Source organism: Lampetra planeri, chromosome 30 (assembly GCF_965212315.1).
Source record: "Lampetra planeri chromosome 30, kcLamPlan1.2.h2, whole genome shotgun sequence".
NCBI lineage: Eukaryota > Metazoa > Chordata > Hyperoartia > Petromyzontiformes > Petromyzontidae > Lampetra > Lampetra planeri.
In genome coordinates this window covers 8,661,712-8,686,262 of record NC_136136.1, presented here as the reverse complement: position 1 = coordinate 8,686,262, position 24,551 = coordinate 8,661,712, and the positions used below count along the sequence as shown (strand labels likewise).

The following is a 24,551-nucleotide window of genomic DNA, read 5'->3' as shown; positions in this document are numbered from 1 at the left end:
TTAAAGGTAGATCGGAATCAAACACATGTAAGTGATATACAGTATTTTCAATAGTTTTCTCAAATTGACATTCAGAACATATATACTATATCAAATTAGTCTTACTGAAGACATTTTCCAGAAATTACATTAAACTCGAACATTCCCTTATTTTGCAAAACATGACACATTTTCCCCATGACTAACCCCTAACCCCAAGCCCAACACGCGTGTATAGAGCCCTGGGATATATCAGTAGATCTGTATCATTACCACTGGATATGGCAAGAAAGCTTCCACAAAGCAAATTCAGGATGCAAAATGTGTCGTCGGATCTGGCGTGGAATGTGAGTGATGTTTCCTGAACCTCGCGGAGACGAATGGCGGGGTGGGGGGGTGCGGGTGGGGGGGGTGAGGGCGGGTGGGGGGGTGGGGGCGGGTGGGGAGTGAGGGCGGGTGGGGGAGTGAGGGCGGGTGGGGGAGTGAGGGCGGGTGGGGGTGGGGGGTGGGGTGGGGGAGTGAGGGCGGGTGGGGGGAGTAGGGTGGGAAGTCCAAGCCCTGCCTCTTCAACAAGGGTTGGTGGATCACGAAGAGATTTGTCAAACTTCCAGACGTGCTGGGGTGCGAGGCAGCCAGGAGATGGCGATGGCAGTAAAGCAAATAGGTTCGGGAAAACACGCGTGCGTAAGAATGAGTGTCACGGCCCTCGTGTAAAGAAAGCGTCGTGGATTTTCTCCGGGTTCTCTGACTTCCTCCCAAAATGGAGTTCATAGGCAAGCATCTCAATGTTAGCAGGAAATATAGTCTTGAGACTCAGCGAGGCTTTCCTTCCGGATCACACTTCATCACACTTCACAGTCTTACCACGAGCCGACTCGGACCAAACCACTCGAATTGCGTCCGATCTGGTCGGATCTCGGAAGCTAAGTGAGACTGAGCTTGAGTCAGTGACCAGTTTGGATACCTGTTAACCTCTTATCAGTGCCCTACCTCATTACAGACAAATTCAGACCTTACTGGTCACCCCGTGCCCTTATAAATCTGAACGTTCATCCTACAAAGTCCCATCACAAGGGAGAAACACAAACAAATAGACAATCACCACCACTGCACTCACCACTAGTACACCCACCACTACAAACCTGTCAACCCCTTATCAGTGCCCTACCTCATTACAGACAAATTCAGACCTTACTGGTCACCCCGTGCCCTTATAAATCTCAACGTTCATCCTACAAAGTCCCATCACAAGGGAGAAACACAAACAAATAGACAATCGCCACCACTGCACTCACCACTAGTACACCCACCACTACAAACCTGTCAACCCCTTATCAGTGCCCTACCTCATTACAGACCAATTCAGACCTTACTGGTCATCTCGTGCCCTTATAAATCTCAACGTTCATCCTACAAAGTCCCATCACAAGGGAGAAACACAAACAAATAGACAATCGCCACCACTGCACTCACCACTAGTACACCCACCACTACAAACCTGTCAACCCCTTATCAGTGCCCTACCTCATTACAGACCAATTCAGACCTTGCTGGTCATCTCGTGCCCTTATAAATCTGAACGTTCATCCTACAAAGTCCCATCACAAGGGAGAAACACAAACAAATAGACAATCGCCACCACTGCACTCACCACTAGTACACCCACCACTACAAACCTGTCAACCCCTTATCAGTGCCCTACCTCATTACAGACCAATTCAGACCTTATTGGTCATCTCGTGCCTTTATAAATCTCAACGTTCATCCGACAAAGTCCCATCACAAGGGAGAAACACAAACAAATAGACACATTATTATTTATTTATTTATTGCGCCTATTGAAACGGCTGTACGCCGTATGGACCTGGAAAACGCAATTTCCCCGTACAAGAACAGGGGTTGGCCGTGTGGGTTGACACGGTATGAGTTTGTGGTGATGGAAAGTGCGCTTCTTTGTTGCTGTTTTTCGACGTTCACGTGAATCCCCCGTCACTCTTGCAAAGTGACACTCGTCCCTGCCACCTCTCGAGGTCTCTCTGCTCGTGAAATAAACTCGCAGCCCGTACTCGGCGCAATGAAAGTGAGTGCACGATCGCCCCCAGTGGCCAGTATTAGTATAGCAGTAGAAATGTCGACGTCGTCGAAATCTGAGAATAAGTTTCCCCCTATTTTTCTGGTAACAAAACAGCTGTTAAGATGTTAAAACACCAAACTGAAACCTATTTACAAGGAATCATGTCTGCATTAACCACATTGCTTGTGGTCAGAATGCAAACAAAAAAACATACTCGGATGACACTGGTCAACAAAAAAAAAACATTTTTTTCTGGCCTGGACTTTTGCAGCTGTTTTAGACTAATTTCAGGGTGCTGATTCCAAATCTGGTCTCAGATTTGCTCTATCACATCTCATTTTTATGCTATCGGCATACCCCATTTTCATTGATTTTACCCGAAATTAACTCTGTCACTTATGATTGCAAGTTGTTGCGAGTCAATGACTGCTTTAGTGTTAAAATATGGTGCTGTATTTTTAGGATAGTGTGTTTATGATATAATTTTATGTAGATATCCACATTTATTTAATATTTTTCTTCTGCAGTTTTTTTTAATGAAAATGCAATATTTGATATCTCAAAAACCTGATGTGATAGACAAAAACTGATGCCAGATTTGTAATCAGCACCCCAAAATTACCTTTAACCCGTTGAAATACCTTATGCCAGAAAAAGTGTGTTGACCAGTGTAATATATGCATTGTCTTTGAGCATGATTCGTCCACACCAGAGACAGCTTTCTTTGGAGCCTCGTCTCAAACGGTGTTAGACCAGAGGACGCCGTCTAACACCGGAGGTCCCATGATGCTGTCGAAATCGTAATGCTTTTACATGAGTAATACACTCCAGCACTAAAGTACTAATCGTAATAACAGGTCCCTGCGGGGTGGGCTGGTAGGAACGAACAAATGAATGGCTATAATAAAATGAAATGGCGGGGGTACGATATGAAGGGAGAGTTTGAGGCCTAGTTCTAGGCTTTAGGCCTAGCTGTAGGCTTTAGGCCGCTGTGAGTTAATTTTGAATTTAAATGTTTTAATTAAAAACTATCTCAGGGAATTCTAAGGGAATGTTACACTTGTTTAGCCAGGAAAGCGTCACTGAGTCTAAAGGTTTTGTAGGGTCCTGCCAAGTGTTTGCAGTAGGGGGCGATGTTGCTACACCTAATCGGACATCGGACGGACGGACGATATAATCTATTGGAGGCTGGTTTCACTTCGTTCCTACCAGTAATAACAACACTAAAGACACCGGAATGCATCCGATCTCATCAAATGTTGTAAGCTCAGCAGGGTGCAGAGCATTGCTTGGTGCACGAGCGATCACCACCCGTAAAACACGCGCTATAGGCTGCGCGTTTGTTGTTGTGTTTAGTTTGTTGTCCTTCCCCCGCACCTCCGATTAGCACGGTTGGCTACGTACCGCGCGAAAGAAGTCCACCATACATATACTGTAAACATCATACAGGCATACTCTTAGTTTTTTCGGTAAAGTCACGTAGGTAAAAAAATGAAATGAAAATTAATAAAAGTAGTAATAGAAATAAAACAATAAAAAATCACGACGTTTCGGAGGCAACACAAGTCTCCGAAACGTCGTGATTTTTTATTATTTTATTTCTATTATTACTTTTATTAATTTTAATTTCATTTTTTTTACCTACGTGACTTTTTCCGAAAAAACTAAGAGTATGAATCCTTGCAGTCACGAAAACTTCAAATCTAGAATCATACAGGCAGAGAGAACATTGGGAGACAAATCGATTATTCTCCAACGTCTTTGTTTACCACCACCAATCCGCACAGACCGGCGTAGGGAGGCGTGGATAGTCTCTCATCCAGCAATGGATAGAGAAGGCTGTACGTGTACAGAGCGTCTAATACATGCGATTGTATATGAAGGTGGTGTACAGGAACAGCGGGCATGCAGCAGTACGTCGTTTATATCAGCAAGCCAGGCAGTTAATAACATACATAGGACACATGGAGTTCAGGACGGACGAGGAACCGATAGCGCGGGAGGCAGGCGGCAGGGAGTTCCAGACAATGGGAACAGCAGAGGAGAATGAGCGAAAACTGAAAATGCAATAAAAGTTGAATAGTTCGCAAATAAACAGGAAGAGATCCACGCTTGTGATTGCACCGTGGGAGATAGAAAGGAACAAGAAAGCTGTCTCGCGTGTGGACCAATCAACTTCAAGGACAGTGCATATCATTATCATTATCAGAGTTGTTTATTTTTGTTTGACTGCTTGTGTTGTGGTTATTGCAAACATGATCCCTTGTATAAAGGTGTCAGTTTTTGTACCAGTTGAAAAGGTAAAAACCTATTACTATAGAAAGGAACACTTTGATCAGGGGCATCGAATTCGACTTTGGGAAGTGTGTTTGTGCAGGACAGGCCCACAGCATGAAGTGATGATGGCAGATGGGCGAGACTGGTGACGAAATGGCAGCCAAAGGGAAAGGAGAGAACGCGCCTGCGAGGATGACCACTGCGGAGATGGAGCGATGAGATCAGCCCATGTGCAGGAGCGACGTAGATTGTGCCATCGCCGGACCGTACGGCGATGACACAGGGAGGCTTCAATCCGGCAGTGGAGCATTCGTGATTGATTCATTGATAGTACAAATTGAAAGCATGATGGATGATTATTATGTTGTACGATGATGATGACTGGACAATGTTGATGAATGAGTGGTTGACGATTGATGAGTGTGATGATGATGATTGAAAAATGGATGATTGATGGGTTCGTTGATGATGGCCGATGGATTATTGATGATCGGATGACAATAGATATTGATGAATGACATTGATTGGATAATTGTTTATATATCTCCAGTAATCGTGTGGATGATTAAGGAATAATGATGGAGATTGATGTATTGTCGACGATGGAGATGACGATGATGGTGGTGATCATAATGATGATGCTGCTGCGGATGATGGAATTGTCTGTTTAGTCCCCACGTACTGACGTCACGCCAGGCTCGACTCTCGAAACACATTCCTGCGGAGGGAGCTGGTAGGAACGTTGGGTTGCTCGGTCAATGGCCACGGTTAACGGCGGCGTGGTGTATTCCGCAAATATGCCCGACTGTGAGGGCGGGCACAAGCCGGTGTGAGTAGGTTAAACGTTTAATGGCACAAAGGGGTGACCAGCCCCTCCCCACCCAGCCCTACCCCTCCCACCCCCCACCCAGCCCCTCCCCACCCAGCCCCTCCCCACCCTCCCCACCCAGCCCCTCCCCACCCAGCCCCTCCCCACCCTCTTCTCCCAACCCAGCCCCACCCTCCCCACCTTCCCCTCCCCACCCAGCCCCTCTCTCCCTCCCCACCCAGCCCCTCCCCACCCTCCCCTCTCCACCCAGCCCCACCCCTCCCATTTTTGGATGCACGACGGACGGACGGACACAATAATCCCCTGTGGGCTGGTGGAACCAGGAGGTTCCTACCACTATAAAAATATATATATATATAAATATGCTGCTGCGCCGGATATTTTGGGCAACTGTGTTGACAAGTCGAGATACATTTATTTGCCCAGATTGAGTTGAAAAACGAAACAGGTTTTCCCATATGTATGTTCACATTAGTTATTTGCTTGATGAATGTCTCCTGAATCTCTTCTCAAAAGAAATAACAAACGTATTGTTTTCGTTATCTTTTTAAACTCCGTATGTGATCGCTGAGACAGTAAAATACGTACCATGGTATACGTCTCACAACTAAATGGATGTCACAATTCAATCGCAGTTCACTTCAATAAATATTGTCTATTTCAAAAAACGATTTTAAAAGAGCACAATCAATATCACAGTTCGATCACAATTCAGTGACGCAAGCTGACAGTGCAAAAGCAACCTCACAATCAAACGTTCACATCCTTAAGAACTTCAACCAGTATATATACAAGGACTGTTTTCCTGGAATTTCTCTTACTTGATGCAGCAGTCGTGGCTGTGACGGTTCCACCTGAAGACGGAAGCTTGTGTTGCCTCCGAAACGTCGTGATTTTTATTTTATTTTTTATTTTACTTTTATTAATTTTAATTTTTTACCTACGCGACTTTACCGAAAAAACCTAAGAATATGAATCCTTGCAGTGACGAAAGCTTCAAATCTAGAACTTCTTGTTGTGTTTAGTTTGTTGTCCTTCCCCCGCACCTCCGATTATCACGGTTGGCTACGTACGGTGCGAACGAAGTTCAACATACACAAAACTGGCCCCAGACATGGGAATGTGGAACTTCAATCGCTGACGTAGGGCCGCCAAGGGAACAGAGGGCTGCCGCATTGCTCGTTCGAGAGGTCAGACCCCATTATGATATCAGCTGCGGTCAAATAAATTCAGATAATCGTTGACCAAATCATCCTGAATGCGACCGATCTCGTCAGGTATCGGACGCTAAGCTGCGTTGAGCCGGGTTACCACTCGGATGGGAGACTGCTTGAGGACACCGGGTGGCGTAGACATCAGGGACGTGCGGTCAGGGGAGGCAGGGGAGGCAGAGCCTCACCTGTCAAACTCCAATAAAAATAGCTGTTGAAAAAGAGAATATAGTAAAATAAATATTAAGATTTTTCCACTGATCTGTGTTATAAATGTCATTTCTTTACGATTCCAATCATTTTTATAGTGAAAATCGCCAAATTTACGGAGCTCCGCTGCAAATACAGGAAGAGACGAGCGGTGAAGCAGCGACGAGCTCAGCCTCCCCTCTGATTGCGCAACCCCTCAGTAACTGGATGGAGCGCGGGCAATGTTACTATGTCACCAATGTAATGTTTGTAGACCCCTTCATTTCATGTCCTCGCCTTCCATTCTCCAGCTAACTTATTTCACGTACGTGTATAAAAAATATTTAGGCTCGCTGGTCTCGTCATGAAACTGCAATGAAAAAGCACCAGGGGAGGCAGCTATCACATCTGCCTCACTGAGGGGGACGTGGCTAACACGCCCTCCTCCGTGAGGCCACGCCCCCTCAGTGAGACCACGCCCCCTCAGTGTGTGACACGAGCCAGTGCCTCCCCAGCCATTGACCTCACCGCACGTGACTTGTTGACATGCGCTGCGAGGTAACCATCCGATGGCAGCACAGCAATGGATTTTCAATCCATCTGTGTGGAGCTGTCCGTGTTATCCCCTCGCGTTCTCCGGGCTCTCTGGGTTTTTTTGCCCCACCTGCACGCGAATTCACCGCGACGTAGCAGCGGAGGCTCTCCCGAAAATACTCTCGAAGACTCCAGAGGAACTCATTCCCATCACGGCGATGACCACGGGTTTAACGCGGCAGCAACGTTAGTCGGTGTGCTTTTTGTTGTTGTTAAATATCTCGCGAGCCACATTGCGAGATTTCATTGCGTGAGACGTCATCCGCCTACAATTCACGCGCGCGCACTTCGAGCGCCGGCGAGCGCGCTTTGAAATGCGAATATAGCGGCTGTTTTGTCATTGTGGTGGCGGTGGTGGTTGTTGTTGTTGTTGTCGTGAAGAGCCGGGAAGTGGTCCCAAGCGTTCGACTTCCCACTCATCCTCCCACCCTTCCTCCAGTGCGTGGACCGGTTGAGTCATAGCCACTGTGACTCAACACACGCGCTCACCACTCATTCAGACTCGTACTCTCACGCGTACCAACTTACACACAACACAAAGGTCCCCCGTGTAGCCTTAACAGACTTTTGGGGCAAAGTGCTGTTAGCGAGCACCTACGAAGGCCGGCACGGCACACGAGGCGTCCAAACGCATTCACCGACACACTCATTTTGGATGTATGCCGAACTTCTTTCGCACCGCACGTAGCAAACCGCGCTAATTGGCACGAGACCACCAACTCACATCCCGGGAAGCTGATTCGACAGTGATTCTCAAGTTCCGGCTCGAAGTTCTGAAATCGGGGTGAATCTTAAGACCAAGTATGTATCTGTTAGCAGAGAAATACTTAACAGAGATTATACTTAAATTTTGATTTAAAGCTTTCGTGACTGCAGGGATTCATATTCTTGGTTCTTTCGGTAAAGTCACGTAGAAGGGAAATAATAAAATAAGATAAATATAAAATAAAAATTCTCACGACGTTTCGACTGCAACACAAGCAATCATCATCAGGTGATGATTGACTTTACCGAAAGAACCAAGAATATAGAAATACTTGCAACCTAGCCTGGGTCTTATCCTGCATCTGCTCTAGTGCTTCCAATCTGCAAACGAATCGTCACCATCATCACCATCAGCGACGATCTATCCACCGCTGAATAAAGGTCTCCCCAAGTTTCGCCATCTCTCACGCTACTAAAGATGCAACACTCTTTCTGCCACCAGCGTGGACGGCACCATGTTTGCCACGTGACTTTTCTTTCGTGTTGTGCGCGGTGCTTTTTAGTACCACAGCGCGTGGATTTGCAGCGTTTATTTTCATTTGTTTGCTGGTGACTTTGTGTATTTCATATCGAAATTGCCTCCAGTGCTTTTGCTGCTGGCGGCAATAAAAGTTGTGTTAAAAGTCAAAAGTCTTGCACTTGCTCCCGAGCCGATCCATCGCTCCATCTCTGCGGTGCACCTCCTCTTGGTCGTGTTCCATCTTTCGGCTGCCACGCCATCGGTCGTCTCGGTCGCCAGGCCATCATTACATCAAGCGAAGGGTCCCCCTACCCAAACAATCAATATTATACTCTTTGGTTATTTTGGTACAGTCACGTAGGTTTAAAATAAAGTAAATCACGACGCAACAAAAAAGTGTGGATTCCTGCAGTCACGAAAGCTTCAAATCAAGAATCAATGTTTCTCAGTTGCGTTTGTCTGATCTGTTTCTTTCTCTAGCTCGGCGTATTTGCCAAGCATGCATCCCTGCCACGAGATACTTCCCACGTTTTTCAACGTTTGCTCCATTTTGTGTCAGTACCCATATTACTCTCTGATTGAACAATTGTCAGTGAAGCAGTGCTCTGCCGATGTCATTGCCACGTGTGTCTGCAATACACAGGGGCGCCCGTGTGACGACACCGCGTTACGTGTTTAGAAATGATCAGGCGCGTGAAGCGTGCACCTTCATTTGTATTAGAATGGAAATAAATTACAATATAATTTTAGTATCATTACGCTTGTTTGCCCAGGTAAGTAGCAACGAGTCTCAATATTGATCTCGTCTTTACAGTCGAGGGTGATGGTTGTCTCCCAATTAATGTTATTTGCAAGTCTTTTACTGGTAGGAACCTCCTGGTTACACCAGCCCACAGGGGATTATTGTGTCCGTCCGTCCGTCGTGCAGGGAGGGGCTGGGTGGGGAGGGAGGGGCTGGGTGGGGAGGGGCTGGGCTGGGTGGGGAGGGTGGGGCTGGTGGGGGTGGGAGGGGTGAGGCTGGGTGGGGAGGGGCTGGTCACCCCGTGGTGCCCTTATAAAACTCAACGTTTAACCTACTCACGCCGGCTTGTGCCCGCCCTCACAGTCGGGCATATTTGCGGAATACACCACGCCGCCGTTGACCCCGGCCATTGACCGAGCAACCCAACGTTCCTACCAGCTCCCTCCGCAGGAATGTGTTTTAAATGTGGAAAATTTGGACCACTACACACAATGAAATCTTTTTTTCGAACATCACGGGGGTCTGTTACGTGCAGCGTGGAGCAGATGGAGCGCCGTGTGTACGGTGAATACCCTCCCCGTTCTCCACACTATGAACCTCTGAAACCAGTGGCGACGCCATCTGATATATCGTTCCTCTATACCAGGGGTAGGGAACCTTTTTTTCTGCCAAGGGCCATTTGGATATTTATAACATCATTCGTGGGCCATACAAAATTATCAACTTAAAAATTAGCCCGTTTTATTTGGTCAAGCATTTCATTAACTCACCCCTAATGTGATGGCTGGAACTGCTTCTCTTTGGTGAGGCGTGTGATGTTTGCTGGTGTTGATGATGTTGCTGCTACTCGCAACTGCTTTTCCAGGTTTGCTCCTAGTTTTATTGAATTTCGAGTCCCGCCTGCGGTTGCCTTGGCAGGGCCACACCAAATGATTTCGCGGGCTGGACGTTCCCCAGCCCAATCGTGTCCTCACTGCTGCCTTTGTGATGCTAGATTCTTGTGAGAGGCGAGAGAGATGGAAGCGAGCGAGGAGGGAGGAGAGGCAACAAGGATGAGGATAAGAGACGGGAAAGCGGGAGAGAGAGAGAGACCCGCATTATTTTTTGCGTAATAACAACACGCAGCTCGCCGGCTTCCTGCTGATGACAAGCGCCTCTCAGCGCATCACGGCAAAAGGTTAAGTGCGTCCACGCACATCTCTCCCAGAGAGCGTCTCGGCCGTGCGTGTGTAATGTGTCGGTGTGTGCTGGTCCTGGGCCTCTCCTAGGTCGACTCGGCCACAACAGGAGCACGTGGCGCAATCTGTAAACATCGCCACGAGGGAGACAAGAGCGGCCGGGCGTGGTGCGAAACGGGGGATCTTTTTCGTTCTGTGCGCGTTTAGTGCGTGTACTGTATTGTGTGTGTACCGTTTAGTACGTGCATGCGATGTGTGTCGTTGTAATGAAATATCATGGGCCAAGTTTGACGTGGCCTCTATGGTACAAGAGTTGTTAGCAACACAGGACTGATGGAGTGGAACGTACACTTCAGATGAGGAGGGGGGGGAAGGGAATTGAGATGGGAGGTCTCGCTGTTTGTTGAATGGCTTCGGTGCGTACAAGATGTGACTATTTCGACGTTGGATTAAACAATGTGTTATGTTGACTGAACAGCGTCGATCAGGTGAGATTGGGTATCGGGTCATCAGCCTCACCGGCACAACGGCGTCAGAGGACGCACCCACTGGGAGGGAGGGCCAGGTGATTGATGAGGGGGCAAGGGGAGGACAAGGAGGTCAGAAATCGAGAGATGCGATCAGCAGCACTGGGGCTGGACCGGCAGCTCGGACTGTGAATCCTTAATCTTATTTCCTTTGCAAATACATCCCTTGCCCTACGACCGGTAACCAGCGATGTCAAGATCGGCCTCGATGGAGGTTCATACTGGTAGGAACCTTCTGGTTACACCAGCTCACAGGGGATTATTGTGTCCGTCCGTCGTGCAGGGTGGGGCTGGGTGGGGAGAGGCTGGTCACCCCGTGGTGCCCTCATAAAACTCAATGTTTAACCTACTCACCCCGGCTTGTGCCCGCCCTCAGTCGGGCATATTTGCGGAATACACCACGCCGCCGTTGACCATGGCCATTGACCGAGCAACCCAACGTTCCTACCAGCACCCTCCGCAGGAATGTGTTAAAGGACGCAGGCTACTGGGAAGTTTGAGGCAGTCGCCCTCCAGCAACAGCAGAGCACCGGGTGGATAAGACGCAGAAAGTTGGCACATTGGGGAGGACATCTGTTGGGTCCGTCATCTCAGTCAACCGAAAGACACCTGCGTGTCTACCGTTCCCTTCCGACAACGAGCCTTCGACACTTAACGCGACATGGAAGTAGTGCATCCAGCCTGGCACAAGCAGTGGTGAAGTCACCGACACTTCGTGAATAGCGGCTGCTGCGTGCTTGTCGTCACGTCCATACGTTACATGCATCACGTTCTCGCATAAAACACGAGCGGCAATCACGTGTCACCTTTATTATTGTACATACAAGCGTGAGCTCTGTTAATGTACAGTGGGCAGGAAGTCGCTATACCCCATTACCTATGAGTCACGACAGCTCTTAAGACAAGGGTATATTGACTTCCCACTCGGTCTCTGTGCGAGCCTCATAACGTGAAGCCTATATTCCTTTATACACGGATTTGTGGTGGACATTGACCCAGGCTGCACTTGCTTGGGCTCGTTAAAACAAGACACACAAAACTCACGGTTATAAATACAGAAGCGATAAGATGAACTGTGAACACACCGAGGGAAATACACGAGAGAACGCAAGAGACGTGATATTGACCGTGAGATGAACGGTGGCGTTCGGGTGGAACAGGACACGTTCATGCAAAGTGTTGGTCGCTGGTTGAGACTGACGATGGTTTGCCAGCCAGGCAGGTCATCCTACAAGCAGATGGAGGCGTTGTAATCGGCTCGTGTGCAGATGCTTCCCAGGACCGTGAGACACGATGGTGGCTTGGGGAAGCCTACATCCATCCAACAGTGACTCGACCATGGCTGATGACGATGAAGTCAGTGGAGCACAGCGTTGATTTCGGTGGTTGTGCAGACGTCCGCGGCGACGGTAAATGAGCGGTGTGGGAATGGGAAACAGTTGAATGTGGACACACGGGTAGATTAAAGAAAATTCACATCGTAATTTGGGTAAATGGTCATATCGATGTTATTTCTTCCTCCCCGTTGTGGTAAATGTGCTCTCGTGGCTGCAGGGTTTATGGGTACCCAAACATACACCAAACACGAACCAACATAATCAAGTTTTAACGCGTGTATCGTTAACTGAAGAACGGATACTACCAGTGAACTAATCGATGCTATCGTTCAATGCATAAGAGGATGAGAAGGGTGGCCTTGCAGCCTGTTGTTACGTGTGTGTGACCTCTGTGGTGGCTAACGTTTTGCACGGTGGGTGTGCATTTGAATTTGAATGCTTCCGTCCACTCCACTCCTCTTCTAAATTGATCGTATCTTCTTCTTCTCGAAAAACAGGACGTGCTGATTGACTGCGAGCGGGTGGAGAGATGGCGTAGAGAGGGGGGGGGGGCAAAGGTGTGGGGGGGGGGGGCAAGGGGAGAGAAATGAACGCTGTCCACCCAACGCAATTACAAGGTAAAGTGAGCGCCGCAGTGTGACTCAGCAAGCCCCACTCAGCCCCACCTCCGGTCGAGGCTCGGCATTCTAAGAATAACAACGACCAGATTAGTAATCATCCGCTCAAACAGTGTGACCGATGCCTAATACAAAACCGCATGTCAAAGAATAGTGGAGAGTGCGTTCTAATATAATGCGTGCGTACATAAAAAGAAAAACCTCAAAGTGATTTGTTACTTAAAATAAGCAATGAGGTGGCACTCATCTTCTGTTTACAGCTCTGAGCTAGTGGTAGAAATTATACATTCCAACGGCGGGGGTGAGTCTCTCCACAGGACAACGACGGTTGACTTCGCCACAAATTACTGCTAATTACATTACAACCATTGGCCAAGTCGCGCCCCACTAGCGCACAGCTACGAATGCGTTAACCCGGCGTGTGCGGTCACTCGACCCGGGGGGCGTGGGAGGGGAGGCACTTTCGAGGAATCGCGGAATTGGCGACGGAAGCCCGCACGGTTGGGGGTGAATTAGTCCCGGGCGCCGAAAGAGCGCTACCATGAACGCTGCATCACAGCACAACACGGGCGTCTTGAGGTCACCGCATAAACACACTTGGCCCGCATTACCGCTATTAGGATGAACTGGCTCCCACCATGGAAATGTTGTATTCTATCCAAATGGCTCAGAGACACCAATAGGGATGATCACTACCTGTGGTTTGTTAGAGGAAGCAGACACTTTGGATACTATTGTTTTTTAACAGCCGTATGTTACACCATTGGAACCTCATTTGCCAGTAAAAAATATGATAATTGTTTTTTTACCCTTCTATCTGGCAACAAAACTAACACCTTTTTTACAAGGAGTCATGTTTGCATAGACCACAATACCTGCAGCCATAATGCAAACAAAAAACATAACTCTGATAATATATGCACTGTCCTTTTTTTTGGATTATGGCTGCAGGTATTGTGGTCTATGCAAACATGACTCTTTGTAAAAAAGTTGTCAGTTTTGTTGCCAGATAGAAGGGTAAAAAACAATTATCATATTTTTTACTGGCAAATGAGGTTCCAATGGTGTAAATTCTTACCCCGAGCTCTCATACTCTGATGGTGCATTGTCTTTGAGTTGTGCGCCTTTTGGCGTCATCTGGTCCAACCCATGTGAGACTAGGCTCTAAGGAAAGCTGTCTCGGGTGTGGACCATTCAACTTCAAGGACAATGCACATTATCAGAGTTATGTTTTTTGTTTGCATTATGGCTGCAGGTATTGTGGTCTATGCAAACATGACTCCTTGTAAAAAAGGTGTCAGTTTTGTTGCCAGATAGAAGGGTAAAAAAACAATTATCAGCCGTATGTTAGTTAGCTGGGGGGCCTTGCTTTTTAGGAGGGTTCTATCCAGACTGTTGGCCCAGTAAATCACAGTGTGGGTCACTGTGTGGGTCGCAGTGTGGGCTATAGTGTGAGTCACAGAGTGCATCACAGTGAAGATCTCAGTGTGGGTCACGGTGTATGTGGTAATATGAGTTGTCGTGCAGGTTGTGGTGTGGGTCATGGTGAGTCATAGTGTTGGTCACAGCGTGGGTTGTAGTGTGGGGTGTAGTGGGAAAGTGGTGTGGGTCATGATGTAAGTTGTATTGTGGGTCGTGGTGCATGTCATCTTGTGTGTGGTGGTGTAGACCACAGTGTGTGACATGGTGTGGGTCAACCTGTGAGGAATAGTGTGCCATGGTGTGAGTGGCGGTGTGGATCACGGTGGGTGCTGTGATGCGGGTCACAGTATGGATCACGGTGTGGGTCATGGTGCGGGTTACGGTGGGGTCGTGGTGTGGGTTGCGGTGCGAGTCACAGTGTGGGTCGCAGTATGGGTCACGGTGGGGGTCATGGTGTGGGTCAGGGTGTAAGTCACGGTGTGGGTGAACTGGGCCGGAAGTTACCGATGGGGTCATTCTTGCGCATCACCATCTTCTCAGAGAGACGGTTCCTCTTGGCATTGAAGCAGTAGCCGGTGCCGGCAGCGCTCAACATCTGCACCAGCACCATCCTGCAAGCACGCGTGGTTAAATCATATCCAACTGAATCTTGACTAGTTGCTCATTGGCCATGAGAAGGTTGCCCCCAGCCTTGCGATCGAGCTCACGAACACTGCAATCAACGTACGTGTGGAGCACACACCCAGACAGCACGTAGTGGCATCCACCCTTCGCACTTTACCCCTCGGGTTGCTCCTGGCATGGCCCCCAATTGAGCCCCCTTGCCCAGTGGTGTCTCTCGTGGCAAAACTCCAAATCAAGTCTGAATCAGAATTTTACTTAGACTGGAGGAATCCGATGAGTCATGAAGCTCTTTCTACAGATGTCCAGTATGGGCAGGTCAGTCCAGTATAGATCTGATGTAACCCCAAGAACCCACTGGGGCTGAGCCCTGGCCTCCTCTACCCATGTGCACAATGTATAAGACTCGTACGGACACACGTCTGTGGCGTGCATTCAATGTGAGCGGATAACGGACATGGTGTGCGGTGTTCGTGCAAGGTGACGGTGAAAGTAGTGGACACGTTGGAGATGGACAAGGTGGTGGCGGCAGAGGAGGTGTTAGACATGGCGGTGGTCATGGTGCTAGGCGTGGTTACAATGGCAGTGATGATCACAGTGGGGGATGGTGGAGATATAAGTGGTGGTGGATCGAGTGGAGGTGGTGGACACGGAGATGGTGCTGGTGGCGGTAGAGGCGGTGTCTCTCACTTGGATTTTGCTTTCGCCACTGCAAGAGAGAAAGACAAGAAGATGCACATTAGCGGGCGGCGGGCGCTAAGAGCACCCAAGTGAACAAGGGGTCCTGCCAAAGCGCCGGTGTGTTCGGGGTAAGAATTAAGAAAGAAAAATCTGGCATTTTCCTGGCTATTGTGGTTCGGGTCGTCGGCGGGAGGCCTGGTGGGTTAAGCTGGTTCAAGCTCGCGAGGTTATTCCGCCCCCCCAAAAAACGGCCGGAGACCCCTTCACCATTTCGAGGTAGTTCAATCTGGATTTGAGGTTTTTGTGACCGCATGGAATCCATACTCTTTGGTTCTTTCGGTAATTTATTTTATTTTATACCTACGTGACTTTACCGAAAGAAGCAAGGAGCATTGTGACTTGCATCCCACTGGGATTTTTGCACACAGCGTTGGTGTACGGTTTTTTTTCTGCAATATTTTGCTGTCTTTTTTTGGATTTTCTGTTTGCACTTAGTCACATATTCACTTTAAGATGTTTTTTTGTTCATGTTTTTGTTTTTTGTTTGTTGCGGTTGCACCCGATTCAAGAGCCGAATGGCTCACAGGGCTATACCTAATAAATGAACTTGAACTACTGTACTTGTATTTCCATCCACAAGTCTTTCAACTGGGCCAGCTACAAAGTCACCGTCTCGTCCTCCTCCTCATCACTGAGAATCAAAGCACTCCAGGGTTGCGCTTTGGGCCACACCACGGGGCGACACGGGAGGTCAGGGCAGCAACATGCAATGTCCCTGAGATGTGTTTTGGGTTATATCGCGTAAATATAAAAGCGTCGCTGAACCCGCCACCACCCGGCAGCCAATTCGTAAGGTGTGCTCGCGAAACGTCTGACTCAAATTGTAAACATTGCGGATGTACTCTCCAACACACGGTGTGCTGCACTAGTAACGCATTGGCGTGTTCTGTTTACGTCACCTTACTAATTGGCTGTGTCGGGTGGTGGCGGGCTTTACGACACATTCATATTTACGCGATTTAACCCCAAAAAAAACCCCTCTACTGTGGATATTGACCTTACTACGTGTTAAGCTAACACACATTGGACCTAACCTGCACTTTCTACTATCGCCCTCACGTCTATGCCGCCCTCCTTCACCACTCACACACAAGACCGCCGCGGTGAAGCCCGGGCCAGACGACCACCCCAGGCCCTCACCCAGCAGTGGATTGAGCAAGGCACGGGGCAGCACGTGAGAGGAGCGCGACCCGCAACTCACAGTTGGCCGTAGTGATGAACATGTTCCTTGGCTCGGGATGGGGGCGAAACTCCTACTACTACTCCTACTAACGCCTCCTATTATACAGCTCGAGGCGACGTCCGCTGAACGTCGCAGCCGAAGGGCACGGGGTGTCTACGGACGCGAGGAGGCCAAAGGGTTGAGTGGTTAAAGGGTTGAGTGGCTAAAGTCAACTCTTAATTAAGAAGAACCTCGCGTTCGTCCCAGCAGGGTCAAACGCGCACTGTCGATTCAATAATAATCGATGCAAATGGACTTGTAGATCGGTGAATCGATTCGTGCGGGGGGTGAACCTATCGTCTGGGACGAGTACGAATATGCGTATTTGGTGACATCGCGGGCGAAAGAACGAATGCGACAACAAAACTGGACGGACCGTACGAAGGAGACAGTCAAATGTAAATTCTTAAGTTGCGTTATTTGCGCGGGAATCGAACCAAATAAGTGGAATTGTGGGGGTGGTTGAATCGACCCCCGCACGTGGCTGCCCGGGGTGGGGGGTGGGGGCTGTTGGGGGGGTGAGTGGGCGGGGCGTGAAAACCTCTCACCCCGGAAGTGAAACCGCCTTCACGTTCATAAAAAAAATGAACATTCAACAACCGTCAATTTTTTAGTTTTACAAAACGATAACTCCAATCTCACACCCCTTACACGCGTTTAAACATTTTTGTAAGAAAGTTATAAATTTAGTTGTAGGTTTTGTGTCACAACGATTTGGTGACGTAGCAGGAAGCGGCGGGTCGCGAGCGCGCCACGTCAGCTCGTGAAGGAGGCGAGCGATGGCGGCGCCGCGCGCGTTCTCGCTGCTGCTGCTGCTGCTCGTGCTGAGCGTGGAGCTCGCGGACGTCGCCGCCATCTCCTTCTACCTGCCCGCCAACTCGCGCAAGTGCCTCAAGGAGGAGATCCACAAGGACGTGCTCGTCACGGGCGAGTACGACGTCTCGGAGCAGCCCAACGTCAAGGCCGACTTGAAGGTAGCGACAGTTTGGGGCGAGGTGGAGAGGGCGGTGGGCTGGGGGGTGGGAGGCCTCGATCGGGACCAGGGAGAGACGGAACGCGCCAGAGATTACGGGGAATCTCCCCACCCCCTCCACAGAATACGCAGCCACCGATTTGCGAGGTTGGCTACGTACGGTGCGAAAGAAATGTGCAGGTGCTCGGTTGATCACCGCATGGCAGCGGCGGCGGCGGCTTGCAAGGCCTTCATCCAGCATTGGCTTGAGCTTAACTGATGTATAATATAAATAGTTTACAGTCTGAAGCTCGGTAGGCTTCAGTAGAGTTTTTGAAGTGAATTTGAAGAGTTTGCGGGAGTAACTGGACAGTTAACTTGACCGGAATTGTGGCAATTGTATGAGGTGTCCCGGCAGCCTCCATGTGGTGCACTTGATCACAGCTGGAGTCAATTCTTATTCTGTAGCAGCGTCATTAGCAGACATTACATTTACACTGCGATGGTGACCCATTGAGTGGCAGCATTACAAATGCCATTGGTCCCAGGTCTGCTCCTGATTACGCTTTTCGGAGTATCCACTGCCACCGCCCCCATGTTCAAATACGCTGCTGGATGAATGCGTCTCCAAGCCCACAGCCGTCACGATAGCAATACATAACAACACCCTGCACACACGAGATCCTTTCATATCCACAATCTCCGCTTTGGACGTGTCTCTCGCACTCCACGTTCCTCGGCTGCCACTCCCCCGTCGTTCAAATCAATCTCGAGCACCGGCCATCATTCATTGAGGCCGCCACGTGTCCATCCCAAGGCCCACCTTTTCTGACACGTTTAAAGTTGTGTAATTCACCTTCGTGTGTGTGGTGCGATCCCACACAAAAGATTGCTGCTTTCTTACAGGTCAAACATGGACATGGGGCTCTCCTATTTTGGATTTCCCAGTCTGCACAAGCGCGGCGGCGCGCACCGGCGTCTGTGAATGGCTGGATAGATCATGCGCTCTCGGCTTTGACCAATGGGAAGCTGTGATGCGCGCCCCGCCGCTTATCCGCTTTATAGTTTACAAAAAGTGATGGATTCACGTTCTTAGCGTTCTAGTACAATTGTAATGCGGGTTTATACGGCGTCCAACTGCATATTAACATGCTTTACATACATAAACATTGGAGTTGATTATAGCCCATACAGATGCAGTCATAAGCCTGGGGCTTGAACAGAGGGAGTCGTGAACTTGGAATGACGAGCATGGTGAAGTATGGTCAAATGACCGCCATGCCCCACCCTGCGTATGGATGTCATCATCCAGCAGTGGATTGACAAAAGGGCTGTAACATGTGCCGAAGCACACACGAGAGACTGCCTTTGCAATGGTGTTTAAACGTGTGTAGTAGACTTAACGATTTTTGGGATCGGCCCTTAAAAGCAAAGAACAGGTTACTCCAGTCAGAGATGGGAACTCTACAATGTGGTGTTAGGAAACCTAAAGGCTTGAATACCGACCATTGCGTCACTGTCATTGTGCCCCCATCTGGTGTAGTAAGTTGTTTGACGAGTTAGGTTTAGGGAAACATTTCCTAATACGTCTTGTTAATTTGTTTATTTAGTCTATGCGTAAGATTTTAATGTTGTTAATGTCGCAAGTTCGTCCACTTGTGGAATTGCTCTGTGTATTGTTACAAAGTGTTGAGTGGTTTGCCCCTGAGATGGTGGGATGCATGAGTCAATAATGACACGTGTATTCTCCAGCGCTCGAGTCGAGTGGTACTGCTTATCCGGATGGTTATTGATTGTAATTTAGATTCATTTCAACATCGATAATCCTGGGGGCCATTTCATGTTAAGCTAAGAGTGGCCGATGTTTGAGAAACGTCTTTCACTACAGTGTTCTAACATCATGATGAAACACAAACATGCTTTTGTTTTCATTTTTTGCTCATTGTGACCATCTCTAACTTTTCTATTGGCAGGTCACCGACTCTTCAGGGCACACTCTTTACTCAAAAGAGGATGCTTCCAAGGGAAAGTTTGCCTTTACAACTGACGATTATGACATGTTTGAGATCTGCTTTGAGAGCAAGCTTCCAATGGGTAAGACATTTGTAAGTTTTGTCCCACATTCACTTTTTTGTTCATGTAGGATATGTTTACTATTAAATGCAAACTATATATTTATGTTACGTAATATTTCCCCAGTTTTGTGCCAGTTGTGCTATTGACACCATGTCATGAAACACAGTATTTGTTTTTATCTCTTTCAGAGCACCGCAACCTTTCCTGTTAGAGAACGGCCCATATAAACTGATACCACAGAGCTACTATTGAGATCTCTGGCCCACAAAGTAGGGGGCAGGACTTGCCCACTAGCCTTGTTAAAAGCAATACTGTTCATCTCATGACGAACGGTTTTTTTATTTTCAGGTTTTTAAATGTACACAAATTAAGTGCAGAATTAAAATCTGTGTGATGTTTTTTTACGCATTCATTGGTGACCAGGCTGAGAGACCATCAACTGATTAGACTTGAAAATCCACCTTAGTAACAGGAGGTTGAAATTGAATTCAGAATCTCAACAGAACCAACTCAACAATTGGACCTCTTGAGTCACCTAGCCACCTCCATAAATGTCAAAACCAAGAGTTTAATATTCTACGAACACGAGTCGGTGCTGAACTCACTTCACCCAAGTGGCTAGTGTTTGAGTCAAAACTTAATGGCCAGCTCGCTGGCAAGTGCATTGATATGTTAATCTCTGCAGTTGCCTCTAAACAACTCTACTGCACGGTCATAACATCTTGTGTTTCACTTAACGTTTCCCAGGAATTGGAAGAGTCCCTGATCAGTTTGTGACGCTCAACACCAAACATGGGGTGGAGGCCAAGAACTATGAGGATGTAAGTTCACTCCAAAGTTGTCTCGTCTGCTCAGAACTGCTTTTTGTGTTTAGTTTGTTGTCCTTCCCCCGATTAGCACGGTTGGCTACGTACGGTGCGAAAGAAGTTCAACATAAATGTGTTCAATATTAGGTAGACGATGCACCTCTCGAGTTCTCTGCACAAGGGCAGGTCCGCGGTTAAAGCTCCCTCCCATCTCATTCCACCCCCCATAGTCACATCACAATGCCCCACTTAACTCTCAAGTCTTTGCACCTTTATTCGACAAGGGTCGTTAAAGTGGTTTCTCCTTTTCTTCCTCAACAGTGTTTTGTAGGCTACACCATTTAAACAAGTAAAGACATTCTTATGCTTTTGATATATGAGTAAACACTTGGATGTGGAATTGTGAATAACGTTTTTTCATTTCATTAAATGTAATGTTCATTTGTACAGTAAATGGATGATGTGTTTATGAATATTGGACATTTGGTTCAATCGCTTAAACAATCTTGCATGGGCTTCGAGATGTCAATGACCTGAAGAGCTATCTAATGGTGATTATGATCAGATTGCCAAGGCGGAGAAGCTCAAACCACTGGAGGTGGAGCTGCGGCGACTAGAGGATCTGTCCGAGTCAATTGTCAACGACTTTGCCTACATGAAGGCCCGTGAGGAGGAGATGCGTGACACAAACGGTGAGAGAAGATCGGTGCTGTACACTGGTCTGTCTAAATTTGAAGCTTTCGTGACTGCAAGGATTCATACTCTTAGGTTTTTTCGGTAAAGTCACGTAGGTAATTTTTTTTTTAACTTAACGTGTATTTAAGAGCTTGTTTCTTGGAATTCTGCCTCACTTGATACAGTAAATCTAGCTGTGACGGTCCCACCTGATGACGGAGACTTGTGTTGCCTCCGAAACGTCGTGATTTATTATTGTATTTCTATTATTATTTCTAATATTTTTTTTTACCTACGTGACTTTACCGAAAAAACCTAAGAGTACTGGTCTGTCTCCCAGATCATGCCCGCGCCCAAACAAAGATTTGGGCGGGCGCTGCCTCTTTTAAAGGGGACCTAGTACTTGATGACAAAAAAATAATATGCATGAAATAATTCACTACTTGATCGACTAATTCTTCCAGATCTTGTTTAACTCATTTGCATGAAGGGCATGTTACAAGCTTTCAAATGATGACTCGTTCACTGAAATTGGTGGAATGATCTGATTTCTGTGCGCAGAGATGCATGTATACAGATTAGACACTTGAATATCATTAATAAATCTGGTATTGTAGATGCGATGATTGAAGTTTAACACTTGTCTCAGAGATGCGTTTTCGATGTATATGCACACTTACATAAAACAGCATATGTAGAGTTGTTCCTGAGATGGGGAATAGAGCAGTGATGTAGCGCTTAGCGGCACTGCGCTCCGATCTTAGGTACTTGGGTTCAGTTCCTGGCCATGGCAAACACCAGTCGCGAGTAATACAGGATTACGAGATCTCGCGTGAACGCAATTAACAAATTTTGGACACTTTTCAATGAGCGAAATCGAATTTCTGCATTCACGAAATTTCGCATGGCAAGCGCCACGGCATCATCAAACAAGAAGCACCCAGGAGGCTGCGTCATCTATCCACGACAGTGTCGTTGTATCCCTGCAGTGCAACAGAAACACCTCCACATCACCTTTCTAGACATTCCAAAATGCAGATCTTTGGGTGAGTTCCCCCAAAAAGGTTAATTATTTTTAAAATTAATTATTATTCAATTGTTTTAATATGTATGCTCTTTGTACATTTGTGGAAAGTGATTTACAGGTGTATATTTTAGGTTAGGGGGAGAGTTCGAATGACTGTCCATAACATATCCTACATTTTTATAATTAAATTAATGGGAAAAGCCTTTTCCATTTACGACATTTCGTTTTGCACGTGTTTTTCGAAGAACGCATCCCTTTCGTAAATCAAGGAACACCTTTGTCAGAACCGATCCTGGGCATTCCTCTTCACCATCACGCACTGACCAGTGTGCTGAAGTATCCTCAAACAACACAGTGTACGGGATGCTTTCATCCATTTTGCATAAATGGATCTATTTTGTTACGAAGATATAGTATCTGCTTCACACTTTGATGAAAGCCCAAAAAATTCACTTTGAATTTCTTCCCTTTCGCAAATGTTCAGCTTGTCACATTTTTGCCAAAAGTCAAACAAAAAGGAACAATGTGTTAATCGTGACATGAGACTATTTTATGTCAGCCACGTGGTAGTACCACATGTTCAGCATGGTGATCCTCTGCACGTGGAGTTACAAGTTGGCTGCCGTGTCAAACAACCGAAAGCTGTACAGCACAACCACAAAAACCTACGCAGTAGGGACGTGTGGATATGTTGTTGAGGGTCTCGCGTGATGGTTTCTGTCTTGCGTTGTACGCTTTTTCCTCTGCAGAGTCGACCAACTCTCGCGTGCTGTACTTCAGCCTCTTCTCCATGTGCTGCTTGGTGGGACTCGCCACCTGGCAAGTGCTGTACCTGCGCCGCTTCTTCAAGGCCAAGAAACTCATCGAGTAGCGCCCCGAGAATTTTGGCGAAGTCCCACCACCCGTCGCCACCAGCTGTTGTATTTATTTGTGCCAGTTGTACCAGGAATAATATCAGTGGTCTCACTCAGGCAAGTGCTCAGATGAAGATGCGTCTTTTGGTTTTCAAATGGTGGTTTGATTTGTCTCCCTAGCTTTTTGGCAAAACACTGGGTATTTGTTTTAGCTTGTTTACCTTTCAGCTTGTGTTTGTACTGCGGTAGATTGTGGCACAGCACGTCGAGTGTATGACCACTTTGTCATGTCTGGTGTTAGAACCTCATTTTGTTTTGCGCGTTGCAAGGGTATGGCCTACAGAGCAGTTATTTTTCCTTCCGAATTTTTTTTCCTTCCAATATTTTAAGTTCTATAATTGTGGAAAGCGGTGCAAAAATTGTACTCATTGGAATTTGATTGCACCCGGCAAATGTTTATTATTAAAATGCAGCCAAAATTCTAAATCAACCCCTCGTCTATATTTTGTTGCTTATGGAATCAATTTTAGACTGCTGGGTTGAGATCTCATTAAGCAACCCTGAAACAAAAAAAATAACAAGTTGAAGCTTTTTACAAGTTGCTTGTACAGAGTTATTTTATAAGAAATAAGTGATTCTTTCCAGAGTTGTGGCACAGGTGTGATCTTCATTCTGAACGTGCTGCATGGAGAAAGAATGTTTTCCTATGAAGGGGATGAGAGTTGCATTTGTAACTTAATCAATGCAGGCTGGGTGAATGATAGATGTACTTGAGAAAACGATAAATACTTCCAAGTGATCATGTAGTTTGGCGTTTTTATTTAATTTGTTTCGTGTGAATTAGTGGTATGTTTATTGTGCACATCTTGCAAGTCACATCCAATTACATCACACTTATAATGCCATGTGCATGACCCTGGATGCTCATTATGGGCCTTTTACTGTAATGATAAGTGAACATGTATTGATCATTCAAGCTTCCCTCCACTCAAATCTTCCCATCAACGCTGCTTTCGCATGCGTTAAGCTAAACTGTACATAATTGTAATTGCGAACTTTATCTGTGGCCGATTTGAGTGCCGAGTGATATCTGAGCTTGCTGTCATCTTTAGCAGTGCCTCCTCCGTGTTCTGCCTCACTGCGATCTTAAACGGCTCAAGCCGTGTCTACTTAATACACTACATCAGCAATGGACCATTGAGAATGACGTCTTGGCGTCCCTTTTCCTGAAAGAATCATCCATCTCTGCTTCCGCAAGTGAAGAACGCCTATGCTGTGGCAGATTATCTCTGATTTCCTTCCCCGTGTTCTTTTAACTCTGCCTGGATCCTCCCCAGCAGTTCGCTATTGTCCTCACTGAGCAACGTCGGCTTCAT

At 47.2% G+C, this 24,551-nt stretch overlaps 2 protein-coding genes across 2 annotated transcripts; one reads left to right on the top strand and one right to left on the bottom strand.

Moving 5' to 3' along the window:
* Nucleotides 1–11,615: 11,615 nt before the first annotated feature.
* On the bottom strand, nt 11,616–17,226 carry MRPL33 (mitochondrial ribosomal protein L33). The gene is made up of 4 exons (XM_078608675.1): nt 16,765–17,226; nt 15,513–15,531; nt 14,706–14,812; nt 11,616–12,673 (listed from the first exon to the last, which is right to left on the bottom strand). Exons 1-4 carry the CDS (start codon nt 16,784–16,786, stop codon nt 12,624–12,626), a joined length of 198 nt encoding a protein of 65 aa, XP_078464801.1. The 5' UTR covers nt 16,787–17,226; the 3' UTR covers nt 11,616–12,623.
* A 137-nt stretch (nt 17,227–17,363) lies between these two features.
* On the top strand, nt 17,364–23,974 carry TMED10 (transmembrane p24 trafficking protein 10). Its single transcript, XM_078608674.1, has 5 exons — nt 17,364–17,759; nt 19,711–19,831; nt 20,561–20,634; nt 21,185–21,311; nt 23,071–23,974. Exons 1-5 carry the CDS (start codon nt 17,565–17,567, stop codon nt 23,190–23,192), a joined length of 639 nt encoding a protein of 212 aa, XP_078464800.1. The 5' UTR covers nt 17,364–17,564; the 3' UTR covers nt 23,193–23,974.
* The last annotated feature ends 577 nt before the right edge of the window (nt 23,975–24,551 follow it).

Coding starts and splice junctions, on each gene's coding strand:
- MRPL33 (XM_078608675.1), bottom strand. CDS start 16,786: ATGTTCATCACTACGGCCAACT. Junction 12,674..14,705: donor GCGCAAGAATGACCCCATCG/GTAACTTCCGGC, acceptor ACCCGCTCGCAG/TCAATCAGCACGTCCTGTTT.
- TMED10 (XM_078608674.1), top strand. CDS start 17,565: ATGGCGGCGCCGCGCGCGTTCTCGCTGCTGCTGCTGCTGCTCGTGCTG. Junction 17,760..19,710: donor ACGTCAAGGCCGACTTGAAG/GTAGCGACAGTT, acceptor TTCTATTGGCAG/GTCACCGACTCTTCAGGGCA. Junction 20,635..21,184: donor AGGCCAAGAACTATGAGGAT/GTAAGTTCACTC, acceptor GATTATGATCAG/ATTGCCAAGGCGGAGAAGCT.